General features: G+C 42.0%; 1 protein-coding gene across 3 annotated transcripts in view; it reads left to right on the top strand.

The window, feature by feature from the left end:
• The window catches only part of LOC125745644 (homer protein homolog 1), a 51084-nt gene that overhangs the window by 9851 nt on the left and 25996 nt on the right, over positions 1-15237 (top strand). For all 3 annotated transcript variants that reach the window (XR_007398726.1, XR_007398725.1, XM_049018670.1), the window contains exon 2: positions 14971-15127. Coding sequence is in view for 1 of the 3 variants with exons in the window: in XM_049018670.1 (XP_048874627.1) it covers positions 14971-15127 (157 nt within the window). In the remaining 2 variants the exon portion in view is untranslated. The remainder of the gene's footprint in view (positions 1-14970; positions 15128-15237) is intronic.

The following is a 15237-nucleotide window of genomic DNA, read 5'->3' as shown; positions in this document are numbered from 1 at the left end:
CTTTTTCCTGATCCTGACATTAACTGTATGGAGTAATATGGAGATTGTAGGTACTCGGAGCTTAGAACCTCATAGAAAATTAACCTGCAATCCAATAAGCTCATCCCACCACCAGGCAAATGGTTAAAACTGTCTGAAAATTTCGTGGAGGTACCACAGATGAAGCACAGTAGCCAGATAGCAGAGGGACATACGGAGTAAAGCAAAGTGGACAGCACTCTGCCTGCCTGTGCTTTTATGGTCCTTGGTGGGCAGCAATATTCTAGACTAGACAGTACCAGCATCCACATGTATTGGTTGGTGAGAGAAGGCTATATGTGCATGACATATATGCATGATTATTTCAAAGAACCTATGGAACCTCTTCACTTAAACAGTGTTCCTCAAAACAGGATGCAGGGAAGGAGTGAACTTTCAGACATCAAGGGAACTTTGTTTTAAACTGAACCAAAAAAACACTAGAAACAAAAGAGGACTGCGAGGGGTAAACTAAGAACACACACTAAATACTGGAACCGATACTGAAAACACACACAAGAAACATAATTACCATGAGGTCAACAGCAAAGCAGGCCCCTGGCCAGCCTTGAACCCATAATGGTCAAGAGGGACAGATTCCCAGCCACATACTCAGCCCATTCAGCCATGCAGCAGCCCATGACAGGGGATAAACACTAGGGATAGTGAGAGGTACTAAACAGAGAAAAGAACAGGATGGCCAATGACACCTGTTGGCCAAACGAGGACATGGACAGAACAGGACAAAACAAGGACTGATCTTGACAGTGTTCTCAGTAGAGGCCAGTACAGTATGTGTCTCTCAGTGGTCTACAGCCATGCTGTGATCAATGGTTTATGGAGCTTTAGCCAGACTAGTTTTTTTTATCTTGCTGGTGGTTCAACTGGCACCAGTTCATGACAGCTGTTAGTTCATTGTGTGATAAATCTTTCTGCTTTCATGCACAGTAAGGCATATGTATGTATGTATATGTTTGTGTGTGCGTGTGTGCATGTGTGCGTGCGTGTTAAGCTATGGTTTGCATGGTTGCTCAGATGACCAGGGTTGGGGGTTCCAACCCTGCCTTTGTTCTGTGTGTGGAGTTTGCATGTTCTCCCAGTGTCAGGTAGGTTTTACTTGCGTACTGCAGTTTCCTCCTGAAGTCCAAGGACATGCCAATATACTAATTAATGTCTCAAAATTGCCCATGGAGTGTAAATGGTGATGCACTGACATCTCATCCAGGGTCTAAACCCGCCTTGTATCTGATGTTGACTGTGATAGGCTTCAGACTCCACCTAGCTCATCGATTGGAAGATGGATGGTTGTTAACTTATGCTTAATTATGGATAGAAATATGAGCATTAATCATTAATTATTATTTCTCTCTAGTGAAAGTAAAAATGAGAGTGATATAAATATTGCATTTATACCTGCATGTGGTGCATTACTTACTTACTGTAGAGTCAGATGCATTCCTTAATCGTCTAGGAGTGTATAATTTTAGTGTACCTGCCCAATGTGCTAGGTTACCATTAGTGATAATTGGAGTTGAAGAGGGCCTTAGTCAGTATTTTTAAAATACCGAGGTCAAACATGTTACCCCTTCCTAGGGGATGCCTGAGAACTGCTGAGAACATTTTTAAGACTATAGAATAAATTCTGAATTTTTATCTTGTGTTTTTGCTTGAGTCCAACATAATTACGTTGACAAATGGTTACTCGATTAGCTTTATTCTCAGCACATCATTCAACCAAATACCCCAGTAAAAATACCAAGGACATGACCTCAGTGTCCTCAATGGTAGATATGGCCATGGGTTTGAATAATTGTTCCCAGATACATTTAAGTCAGATCTTGTAAGAAAACCATGTTTCAGCTGAATGTCTGTTAAGTCTCAGTTCAAGAAAGAGTGACATTTTGCAGTGAAATTAAATGGAATGATGTTTTTTTGCCATTTGTACAATTATCTGGTTACATTACAGTTCTCTTTTTTGAGATATACAGACACATATATACAGTTGTGAGTGAAGCTTGAGGTACCCCTGGAACATTTCGGGGGGGTTAAGGGCCCAACAGAGATTTTCAACACTTTAGCAATATGCCAGTTAGCCTCATTGCTCAGTGTATTTGTACTGCAGGAGAAGACCCACGTGACTTGATGAGAACATTCAAAGACCAATGGTTCCGCTGTTACTCAGTAGGCCAACTAGTGTTAGGCGGTATAACCCCGGTATAATGGTGTTCATACCGAAAACCATTTTTCTTATACCACAATACCGGTTTAAATAGCCTACACAACGTTTGGAAATTGGTGCAGCTGGAAACTGTTTAAGGGGGAACCTTTTTCACTGCTGCGCTGCTAAAAATAACCGCGAAAGATCAGAAATGGAAGCTATAGCTGACGCTGGAGTTGAAAATAATGAGACACTGGGGTTGTCAAAAAAATCGATTTACAGATACCAATAGATATAAAAAATTAGTATCTGATTAAATACTAATTTTCACCATTATTGATACTAACGGTGCGGCTTTCGCCTCATTCGCCACACTTCACACAGCACCACTAAGTTAACACACACTTATGGAGTTGGCCGAACATGACATATGCTGCAGTTGAAAGCGCTTCGCAAAAAAAAAAACCGCAAAAGTGCCGTTTGGAAGTGTTTTGCAGACGAGCATGGAAAGGCTAAGGATGTCGATAAGCCTCTATGCAAACAGTGCTGCAAAGTTGTGGCGGCGAAGTCAAGTAGCAAGTCAAACCTGGGGAAGCATCTTAAAGACCGACATCCCGGTCTTTATGAGAAATTTCGCGAGGTCAGTAATCCATGAAATGCACTACATTTGAAGAACAGGCTGCTGTGTCCTTCAAAATAAAACTATTATCGGACCAAATAGAACTCGTAATAATTCATCCCTGATATTTGAAAAGGTTTTGATCACTTAGAGATTGTGCTGTCAAGCCATACTTGCAAAGATCAAGACTTGGTATGAGCATTTACAGCTTCCTTTAAATATTCAAAACTGAAACAAAAATCTGAATGGAAGATGAAGGGGTGGATTTATGACAAAACTGAAATATCTGAATACTGTCCGTTCAAATTGCATGACATTGTTATGTTGCAGTTGTGGCATCGGAGAGTACATTTGATATATTGTGTATGAGCAGAGGGCATTTTCATTATTTAGTGGTAAATTGTGAAAGGACACATTCTGATTTGAGTAATAGTTATCTGTCGTGTGTATGTGTGATTTGGCTGAGCAGGCATGCCACACAGTGCTGGATTTCAGCAGAGCAGCAAACCTGAAAGTGGTGGGACCCTCCACCACTCTCTCTTTCAGGCATCTCTCTCTGCCTTCTGTGAATTATTGGACTTCTGAACCTACATAACAAAGCTGTCCCCACCCCCCAGTCGCCCCGGTAGCCTATGTAACAGCGCACCGTACTCCTCAGTCGGTTTTACTAGCGGCCTAAGGCTCACTTTCTGAGCGTGGCTTTGCCACTTACAGCCATGGTTTGGTTCTGTTTCTTCCGTTTATAATAACAGTGTGTGACTCTGTCTGCTTTGGTTCTGCATAAACCAGGTGAAGCTGTTTGCCATCAGAAGATTATTATACCAGTGGCCTCTAGAAGTGACCGTTTACCCAAAGTCAGTCAAACTGAAATATAAATTTTAAATCAAACGCTGTATTTGTTTTGTGCATTATGCTTTACAGACTATATTATGTTGTATATTTAATCTAGAAGGTTTTCACATCATAGGCTGTGGCCAAATATCATTCACCTACGATAAGTAACAGTACAGGTTTACATTCCAAGTTACCTATTCATTCCTAGACCTCTGATGGGTAAGGGCAACTTTCCATTCCTTCCTAATATATTCCATTGCAAAGACTTAAGGGCACTGCATTTGACATAACATGACATTAATTGGTATAGCCATTCCAAAAAGAGGTTGGAGAGAAATGATGGATTAGAAGGTCTGCAGGAACAATGTGATCATCAGAAGCATGATGCTTGGCACAGGCCAGCATGCCGTGCGAATGCTGCATAGGAGTAGGGCGATACCTCGAAGTTAGTGAGGATACTATAGTCGGGCTAGTTTGAGCTGCTACGTTCTTAGTCTTGCTTTGTTCTACAGCACAGACCCATTGATATATGTCTGTAAGGAAGGTGGGGGGTTGGTACTATATATCCTCTGACGTAAGAGGATTTCTTAGTTTAGTTAGTAGCTAATTGTGTAATTTCTGCTCCTGTGTGGGTAACTAGTGACTATACCAGTGACGAGAAATGTTAATAACCTTAGATTTTCCTTCGCCTTATCTGGGAAAGGAAACGGGAAAGTTTTATTTTCACCAGGAGACCAAAAGCACCAGATTAACTGTCATCTAAACAAAAGAGAGGAAAACAAAAGACAGGGGTGTTCTTTTATAAAATTCTTTTTTTTTCCGTCTGCCAGTTGAAGCACTTGCCAAATTTCTGACAGCTCAAAGGTTTTGTGCCCTTCTGTGTGAAGTGCAGGCGCTTTGTTATCCATTTACCCATACAGTACCTGCATGTCAGGCAACCATTCCTTAGTATACCGGATACTTCCTTTTATCACTTGATTTTCACCATCTGAGGTCTATTTATGAAAGGCTCCTGGACTTTGCAGGGCCGTCTTTCAGACTAACTCTGGCAAGGGGTTGCTGGAATCCAGTGCAACATTCAACCATGGGTCTTGCGAAGATGGAGTTCCTTTCCGTTTGGAGCATCTATTCCTAAACCAAACCCTTTTCACATAAATTTTCTAAAACACTGAGCATTTGAGGGTGCTTTAAAATGAATTGGCTTTTGAATATCTCTTCCCTCTGCGGATATCTGCATTGTTCTACTTCTTTAAATACACTAGAACACCCAAGTGAAATTTGCATATCTCTCCCCTGCTTCCACATGCAGAATTCCAGCTTTATCTCTGCGCTCCCTCCCACGTGCCAGTTAGGCCAGTTTCTCTTCGACCCTCTTCCCTCCACATCTCTGCCAAATTAGGAGCAGTTCTCATGGCGGTCGTTTCCTCAGACACCCTCTGCCCAAAAAGCAGAGGCTTTTTCCACAGCAGCGTCCAATGTCATGGGACATCTGTTAACAGAGTTGGAGCAAGACAGTGGGGGGGTTAAGTATTCCATTTAGGCTAATTATATCCAGCTGTTCTGGCCAATCCTCTGTGCAGATAGGTGTTTTGTTTCTGCAGTCTTGGCATATTGTTCCTTTGGCATCATTGTCATTTATGCTTCTTTTTCAAACAATGCTACTTATTAACTTATCTTTCAGTGCAGCTATCGTTGTTGTGGTTTTTGGATGTCAGAGTGTGATAAATCAAAATAAAAACACCCTAAGTGTAAGACGTCCTGTCTATCTATTTTCCATACCTGCTCGTCTAGTACTGGGTCCTGCTGAGTCTGGAGTGATGTGTGCCCTTTGATTGATTGGCATTCTGTCCAGTGTGTCCCCTGCCTTCATACCCAGTTCATCTTGGGATAGCTTATTTGTGGAATTTGTATCTGAAATGCAGAAGTTGTATCTAAAATGCAGAACATCTTGCGTGACCAATAACTGATTCATATTTAGAATTTCTGTATTGGGTTTATAGCTAGTGACTAAAGAGTGTAATTGCTGGTTTTATTGGCTGCTAAGATGATTCCAGCATTTTCTTGAGTCACCTGTCCATTGAATGTACCGTTTCCCCTCAATGCTGCATCTGTAATGCCACAAAAATTTTGTAGCAGATCGTCAGAGAGGAAGTGATTCAGCTGTTCAATGGCAAGCATAATCATTTCAATTTGCTGTTTCTGAGCAAATCTCTAAGCAAAAAATGTTACCCTTTAATAAGCTTAGTATTGTGCTCTTGTATTGTGCTCTTGTGTCATCTAGAATCACGTAACATAGGCATGAGGAGTGTGGGTGTGATTGGTCTGTCGAGTTTGCATGTTCTCCGGTTTCCCCCTATAGGCCAAATGCAAGTGGTTGATGTATAGTATTCATTTCCTGTGATGAACTAGCATCCTATGTACACCCGAGAGTGACTGCAGGCTCATCTTGATATACTACATATAAGTGGTTTTGGGGAAACAGACAGACACACACACACACACACACACACACACACACATATATATATATATATATATATACACACACACACACACACACACAGACAGACAGCGAGAGAGCATTTGGTTAATAATACTGGATAATAACAGATCCAGTTGCACTACAAATCGGTTTGTATGTTGCCAACTTAAAATTAAAATCCATGCTTTACCCCCAGGTTACCTCTGTGGATTAACTGCAGCACATTTAGTCTATTACTATGAAGGGAAAATCATGCATCTTGCCTGTAAATGTACCTTTATTGATTTTATTAGATTGAACTTGGTTTGCGTGTTTGGAGGCCTACTCACTCAGTTCAGTTCAATGTGGCAGATCTTTATAAATAGTAAAAAAAAATAAAACTCACTTATAATGACGTGAAGGCAGAAAGAAGACAATGGAGACTGCCAGGCACCTCAGCAGTTTAGGAGTCTGGTGGAATTGAGTGCTATGTTTCAGAAAAGAGCTCAGCAAATGTTACAATTAACATTAATTTAGTGCAAGGTTCCCTTCTAACAGTCCTGGAGCGCCAGTCTGCAGATTTCCCTGCCCAGACACACCTACTAAACATGGCAATTAACTGAGGTAGATGTGTTGGATTCTGGCCTTCCAGGACTGGAACTGGGTAACCCTGATTCTGTGGGAGCTTTTATCCAAAGCAACATACACCGAAGGATCAGAGAACAAGGCCAGACAGTGTCCTGGAGCAATTGGGGTTACCGAATGTTTATCACTTGTCTGCAGTTTTTTAAATTCATATTATTATTTTTTTTGCATCTTTAATGATATTAGCATAGTAACAAATTTACTACATTTTTATTTTATTATAGTGTAAATGCTTTATTTATTTTGTAGTTGTGTATAAAGAGCTTTCAGCTAATTGTTTTGATCTCATTGTTTACATTTTTTCAAAAGCAGCAGTTCTGTACATTTTTTTTGCTACAGTAAGTTGTAAGCACAGGTCTTCACAGAAAGCTTCCAGCACTGTGAATGAGTTTCTGTGTGGTCGAGGTAAGTCAGCTCTAAAAGGTAAAACACTCCATAGTATATGTAGAAAACATAAGAAGATATTATCACACCGTAGCCAGGAATGTACCACACCCTTGATTCCCATTCAGGCAATATTCAGTAAATGGAGCTTTTAGGCCTGAGGGCACCTCCATCTGCTGGCCATAAGGTAGAACTACACCATGAATGTAGGAATGAACACCTCAAGCTTCAATCCAGTGATTACATTTCAACTTCAAATAAACAGAGAGAATACATTAAGATTATGGTAATTTCTTTCATGCTGATTATAGATATCTACTGTATTCTGATACTGGCTCTTTATAGAGTGAGTAGCATATTGTTTAGTTATTTCTTCAGTACAAAAACCGAGTAGGCACTTATTCCCTTCTCCATAGCATATGATCAGATAAAGATGGTATGAAATGCAGAAATGGAGAGATAGAGAGCTAATGACGGTGATATTTATGTGCTGTGTCCATGAGCCATTGGAACCACCAGACAACAAGAAGCCCCCAGGCATGCGTCCCGTGACAGAGTGTTGTTAAAAAGAATAGTTCATCTTCTGCTATTTAAACTCTAATTCTTCCCATCCATCCAGTAACAAATTACTCAGTCCTGGGTCACAGCTGGTACTTTTGTGACATTCTTAATTATTTAAATGCCGATGACCAATTTCAAACAAAGGTGAACTAGAGTTGAAGTAAAAAAAAAAAAAAAAGAGTAGGACACTGCACTACTGTTTTCCAAGCTGGTCCTCAAAGATGCACAGGTTAACATTTTAGCTCTCTCCCAGCTCCCTGACTGACGGGACACATTTTTGCTTCCCCCCAGCTCCCGGTAGGAGCAAAAACGTTGACCGTCTGCTGGTCCCTGAGGATCCGATTGAGAAACACTACTCAACACTAACTGAATGATTCATTGACTTTCAGGAGGCATTTGGAGACTCAGTCTGTGTGCTTTTTTGTTGTAGCTGCATAATAATTGTGAATGTGATGCTGAGTAACTCCAGAGTAATGCCGCAGTAACGCTCTGCGCCTCCACCAGTTAGCACGGCATGGCGTTCTCCGGCACGCTGACGCCTTACACTTGGCTGTGCATTCTCACTTCCTTTCTCACTCGCCTCCCACTTGCTTCAGTATCCTTACAGCGGAGGTGACAGATAGCCCACTAAATGGCCCGGGGGGGGGGGAAGAAATTAGTGAAAGTTACTTATCTGAATTGCTCAATTAGAAACCATTAGATCCCTGGTAGTCTGGTGTTAATATTATAAAGTCAGATTATATAAGATCAGGCAAATCAGGTCTATTGTCGTGTGCAATATGTTTGTATGTATAATATTATACAAGAATGAGGCAAAACAGTATGGCCACCCCCACATGATGTGAATAATGTTGACTAAAAACAGCGCTAGATGCCCTGTGTGTCATGACAGATTACTCCTGTGATCGTCATCAAAATTATCTGTCATTTGTCCCACAGTACCCCTTCTGTTGGTTTGTACCACACAGGAGAGCCTTCATTCACATCTTGCATTGATGAGGCTTGGCCGCCCAACACCTTGTCAGCAGTTTATGGTTTTTCTCTGCTCTGACCGTTCTCTGTAGGTACTCATCACGGCTGACCATGAGCTCCCCACATGCCTTGCTGTTTTCGAGATGCTGTGACCCAGTCATTTGGCCATAATCATTTGGCCCTTTGTCAAAGTCACTCAGATCTTTATTCCTGATCATTTCTTCTGCATTGAAAATGTCAGACAGGGACACCTGATGTTAGCTTCTAATGTATCCCAGACCTTTTCTGCCAAGGGTATAGATGGCTGCACCGCATCAAAGAAAAGATGGATGGGGTCATGTACTGTAAAATCTTGGATGAGAACCTCCTTCCTTCAGCCAGGGCATGGAAAATGCATTGCGGGTGGATCTTCCAGCAAGACAACGACCCTAAGCATATGGCCAAGGCAACAAAGGAGTGATTGAAGAAGAAGCACATTAAGGTCATGGGGTGGCCTAGCCAGTCTCCGGACCTTAATCCCATAGAGAACCTATGGAGGGAACTCAAGCTTCGTCTATCCAAGTTGCAGCCTAAAAACCTTAAAGATTTGGAGGAGGTCTGCAAGGAGGGGTGGATGAAAATTCCTGATGATCTGCACGCAATCCTGGTGACCAACTTCAAGAAATGTCAGACAGCTGTGCTTGCAAACAATGGTTATTTCACCAAGTACTAAAGCAGGTGTTCTAAGGGATGAAATGCTTATTTCCCTAGATAAATTCCATAGACAAATTGGTTACTGTTACATAATGATTTTTTCTTGCATGTTTTGTTAGTAATCTATTCTTTATATACACTATATATCTGAAGAAGAAAAATCAGATCTAACACCAAAACAAATGTTTTGTTGTGGCACCATCATATGGAATCTTCATCCAGAATGCTTCTTTGTGATATTTTTGCAATTAGTGCATCTTGATCCCTTTTTGAATGGCGCCCTTGCTGGTGTAATACTCTTCATAGAGTACAGCTGTGAGGTGCTGTCACGTTTCCCCAGATGGAATGTAATTCGCATTGTAAATGATGCCATGCGGCATTTCCCTCTGCAGCAGCCAGCTAGATGGATGGCTGAACGTGCCTGAAGGACACTTAGCTGTGTCCTTGCAGAGCATTATCATGGATGGGAGGGGCCAATCCGCATCAGAGAGCTGTATAATCAAGGCATTGAGGAGGAACCTATAGTACTGTGTGAAAGGCTTAGGCAAGCAAGGAAAATTAGGTTTAAAGTTATTCATCTGGGCAGTGTGTATGCATTTATATATAGTGTGTCTAAAATATTTAACATTACAATATATTCAAATATACAGCCATACATTAAAAAGGAATATGAATTGCTACAGTTACGGATATCTTGCTGTATGACTAAAAGAACAGCGTTTGGTTCCCAAAGCTGCCCCTCTCTCATCTCGTTAGCCGTGTATGGGTGTATTTGATAGTAACTCAAATACTCTGGTGACTTGATGAGAGGTTTTGAAATGGTAAGCTGACACACTTTGACAGACATAAAATCGATGTTTTACATGGACATAGACAATGTAAATGTCAATACTGTAGCAATCTAAGACATTTGCACAGTATTATAGTCTTTGACATGCAATCCTACCTTTAGAGACTGGACTGTATGATAGGACTAAGTGCAGAAATTAGCCAAAGATGCACACATGATACAAACCCTATACAATGTATGGGCTCTTGAAGTAGAATCAGGTCTAAACAGTCCTTCTTTTGACAGTTTTTCTTAATATGTTTTCACAGTTCCTAAATGTAGCTGGTGCCTTCTTAGGTATACATCCCATGCAGTCTCAAGGATATGTTGAAGCTGTGAGACGGAAACCATTTTCCAGGATTATCTTTTAGGGCTTGTTCTTGGGACAGAGTTTGCGCTGATATTCTGTAACTGGGTGGAAAATGTTAAGAGACAGAGATTACATAGGATATTAGCAGGAAGTACGTGAGCCTGGATCCCAGCAGCAAAGGGCATGCACAGAATATTCCACATACAGACTATATGATTTCAGATATTAGATAGCTACTTTGTCATTACTGTACATAGTATATCTGAATATAGCATAGGTTTTTATTCTCTGTAGGTGAACATTGAAGGCCTGCTTAGAGGCTTGTGTGTTTTAATATTTACACAATAATTAATTTTTTATACATTAATCTCCAATTTCAGTATTGGCATACAGTTTATGAACAGCTTAACTCTGAAGCCGTGAAGCTGAGGCTGGTAATTTGCCTTCTGTTGAATTTTTCTCTCTTTCTGAATAATCTTAAATTATACTGCGGTATATTGCAAAAAATTGGGCCGGCTTGGTATTGTGTGCTGACAAGGGAACAATTAACTTTCCGCAGCAGAGATAAGCACCAGTAAGCTGTGTGTTATCCGGGCCTATACTCTTGGTATTGTGGACCACAGTAAGTGAGTTCATTTGGTCCCAGTTGATTGTATAAAGCCCTCTTTGACAAGTGGCACGCTATGGGCTTGTGGAGCCGTTGCAGATGAACAACTTGAATCTGCCGATGTGTCACATGCTGTTTTGTTTCCTTATCCTGAGGTATACTAGGAGTGCGAAGCCTTCTGTGCTCAGCTGAAGTGTCTGGATGTCATTCAGGTTCTTAATTCAGGCCAGATTCGCTTAATGCATATTTATCTGAGTGTGACCTGCAGCAAGCTGCAGAGAGATGAAGAAATGGGTGGAAACAGACATTGTCATATTAAATTCCGTTTTCAGTGCAATTAAATGGGTATAGGTGAACAAGACCCCAAGGTTTACCTGTCGATCTATGTTCCTACTGTTACCTATGGTCATGAGCTTTGGGTAGTGACAGAAAGAATGAGATTGCAGATACAAGTGGCAGAAATGAGTTTTCTCCGCAGGGTGTCTGGACTCTGCCTTAGGGATGGGATGAGGAGCTCAGACATTCAGCAGGGACTCAAGGTAGAGTCGCTGCTCCTCTGCATTGAAAGGATCCAGTTGAGGTGGTCTGGGCATCTATCTAGGATGCCTCCTGGACCCTTTCCTGGGGAGGTGTTTCGGGCATGTCCAACCAGGAGGAGGCCCCGGGACAGACCCAGGATATGCTGGAGTGATCATACAGTATCTCTTGGCTGGCTTGGGAACACTGTGGTATTCCCCCGGTGGAGCTGGAGGAGGTGGCTGGGGGAGAGGGAGGTCTGGGCATCCCTGTTTATACTGCTGTCCTCGCAACCCAGCCCCGAATTAGCGGCAGAAAACGACTGGATGGATGGATGGATGGTTCGATCGATCGATCAGTGGATGGATGGTTATAGGTGATATATGTCAACTCTCATGTAGAATCTGTAGAATCTGTACAATGGCATGTTTTCCTAGTGTCATTGTGGGATTTCCTATCGTTACTACGGTTACCCCCCACGGTCCAAAAACATGCTGAGGTTAATTGGAGTTACCAAATTGCCCATAGGTATGCATGTATAAGTGAATGGTGTACTGTATGAGTGTATGGTGTACTGTATAAGTGAATGGTGTACTGTATGAGTGAATGGTGTACTGTATAAGTGAATGGTGTACTGTATGAGTGTATGGTGTACTGTATAAGTGTATGGTGTACTGTATAAGTGAATGGTGTACTGTATAAGTGTATGGTGTACTGTATGAGTGTATGGTGTACTGTATAAGTGTATGGTGTACTGTATAAGTGTATGGTGTACTGTATGAGTGTATGGTGTACTGTATAAGTGTATGGTGTACTGTATGAGTGTATGGCGTCCCATTCTGGGTTACTCCCTGCCTTGTGCCCATAGGTTTCCAACCCCCCACGACCCTGACTAAGCCAAGCAATTACAGAAAATGGATGGATAGATGGACAATTTGAAGAATGAAGAAGGAGTAATATTCTTTGGCCTTAACTCAGGAAGTGGAATTCGATGGCCCTGGAGAAATTAACCAATTGTCTGGGGTCCTTCATAGCTCTCTCCTTCTTTCAGGGTGGGGGGGGTGTTTTCCTTTTAAAGTGGCCAATGCTGTTGAACTGCAATTTCAATTATGCGTGGCACCTTTGAAATTGTTCAAAGAGCATCACCCCCAGAGCAGGGAGAGAGCTCTGTTAGCTCTCTGCAGTCCACAAATCCTCACTACTCTCAGTACCGTCATATGCAAGGATGACTGCAGCTCTTTAGGACTGTGTATGGCCTGAGTACGCTAATTGTTCAAGATCTGTGAGGGGAATGAGTGAAGCCTCGCTCACAATCTGTCGTCATCACCTATACGACCTTAACCGGAGATTTTGGCATTTACACATTCGCTTCTAGCTGTGTATTTTTCTTGGGTAGCATAGCTTGCGTTGTACTTTGCCTTAAGGTGCATGTGAAGTACAGTGGGACCTGGGGTCTTGGGGAAACTGCAATGTGTAGGAGACGTTGTACAATGTGCTCGATGGTGCACAGCGCAGCGGTTTTTAATTTAATAAAAATGCCACAATGAATGATGCACATTCTCTGCCCACTGTCGTCTTCTTCCTGAGTCCTATGTTATTGGTCTTGCATCTAGCTGATAGTGCTATGCCATTACTTGGATCAAGACTTTGAATCCATTATATACATTCTCATTTACATGTTACTAGGTGTGCCAGTGCTCCTTTGTAAAGAAGTTTACAGTACCAGTGAATGCAGTATGAATGACTACAGTGTGTGAGAAATATGAGTGTGTGTGTGAATATGCGTTTTTAATCAATACCAGGATAAGCTACCCAAGTGACTGGTTCAGCTATATTTCTCTCCCAAACTAATCGCTAAAGCTCACATCACACCTTCACTATGAGGTGCGTCATTTGACAGTTTAGACCAGGAGTCCCACAACTGTGGAACAAACTGGCACTTCTGTTGCGGTAGGGGAGGGAAGATTAGAATCTGACAGTGTATTTCAGTCTGACTGCTGAATCTGCTATTTTAATAGTAAGGTCTGTCCAAGTCACTGGTTGAAAAAGGTTTCTTTTTACACTCCAGGCTGTGAGAAATTTTAATGGTGTAGGCTTTCATTTATTTATAACTATATTACAGTACATGTCACTTTTATCTGAACAAATACTCCAGTTCTTTATAGTGTACAAAAGCAACATACAGTCACAGGAATAAAGATGTCATAATTCATATTGCTGACTGTACTGCCTCTCATCATGGTTACATCCAAATGGACCATGGGAGACTCATACTTGGAAATAAGACTATATGGTTTTATGATGTTTTGGAAAGGAAAGATTTTTCACTAGCTGACACAAAGAAGTAGCTAATAAAAGCGTAGTGTCAAGGGAAGTAAAGATGCCGTTCTGCTTCTCACTCTCAGGCTCCCTGATAGTATTGGGTTATGCATAACTATTCCCATCTACCCACTTATCCTGAGCAGGGTTACAGGAAGCTTGGTGCAGATCCGAGGCAGCAAAGGCCATCAGCCAGGGGGTTACACACTGGATGGGGGGCACACACACACACTATGCTACCCTACAGAGGCAAAACACAGGTACTGCAATGACACTGGAAGTGAGAAAAAGGCAGTTTAGCCCTGGACTTTGTAGTTGCAATCATTTTCGCACTGTTTTGATAAAATACGCAGTTATTGTGTTACCTTTGTAGGGCAATAGACAATTCAGTGACCCCAGTTAACCTGTCTGCATGTCTCTGGACGGTGACCCTGGGATGAAATACATGCGCTACACCGAGCAGAGGAAGCATTTAAATCCCAAAACCAGGAGGTGTAAAATGAAAGCTACTGAGCCACCATGCTACCTTCTTAACCGTTCCTCTAGCCCTTAGGGCACAGGCTTTGTAACCAGGGCACACTCCTGAGTCCTGTATTGTATAGAGAAACACTCAAGTCCACAGTCTGGGGTTAGTGTCCCAGACGCCAGTGTGGTCATGCAGGAATAAGCCCTCTCATTCTGGTTTTAATCTTTTGTGCTTTATTGCTTTCGCTAAGAATTGCCATTCTGCAATGTTTCTCAGCCCAGTCCTCAGGGACCTACAGACAGTCCACAGTTTTGTTCCCTCCTGGAATGTGGTGGTCTTGATTGCCTGGGAACTGGAAGGGAGGAAAACTGTCCTAGGGTCCCCAAAGACTGGGTTGGGAAACACTGCCATAGGGTATACATACCCATATAAGCTCTTCTCTGGTCAATTTGAAAATTGTTAATTATAAAATTGGTGTGTAAGCCAGTGACCCAGCCTGTGAGGACCCTGCGTCTGTGATGGAAACCGTCATGCTGTGGCCTCCAGATCTTACCCAGATCCTCTTTCCTATTTCCCAGGGAGCAGCCAATCTACAGCACCCGTGCCCATGTCTTCCAGATCGACCCCAACACCAAAAAGAACTGGGTCCCCACCAGCAAGCATGCAGTGACCGTCTCCTATTTTTATGACAGCACAAGGAATGTCTACCGAATCATTAGCCTGGATGGCTCTAAGGTAATGCTGCCACCGGTGTCATTACTGTTAAGAGATCTGTAATATCTACCTTTTCATTTTGTCTTCCACACTGCTGCCATTACACCAGCTGTTACATAAACTTTGTGAAA

The sequence above is a fragment of the Brienomyrus brachyistius genome, chromosome 7 (assembly GCF_023856365.1).
Source record: "Brienomyrus brachyistius isolate T26 chromosome 7, BBRACH_0.4, whole genome shotgun sequence".
In the NCBI taxonomy this organism is placed as follows: domain Eukaryota; kingdom Metazoa; phylum Chordata; class Actinopteri; order Osteoglossiformes; family Mormyridae; genus Brienomyrus; species Brienomyrus brachyistius.
Note: the sequence above shows the minus strand (reverse complement) of the source record. Positions and strands in the feature narration are given on the sequence as shown.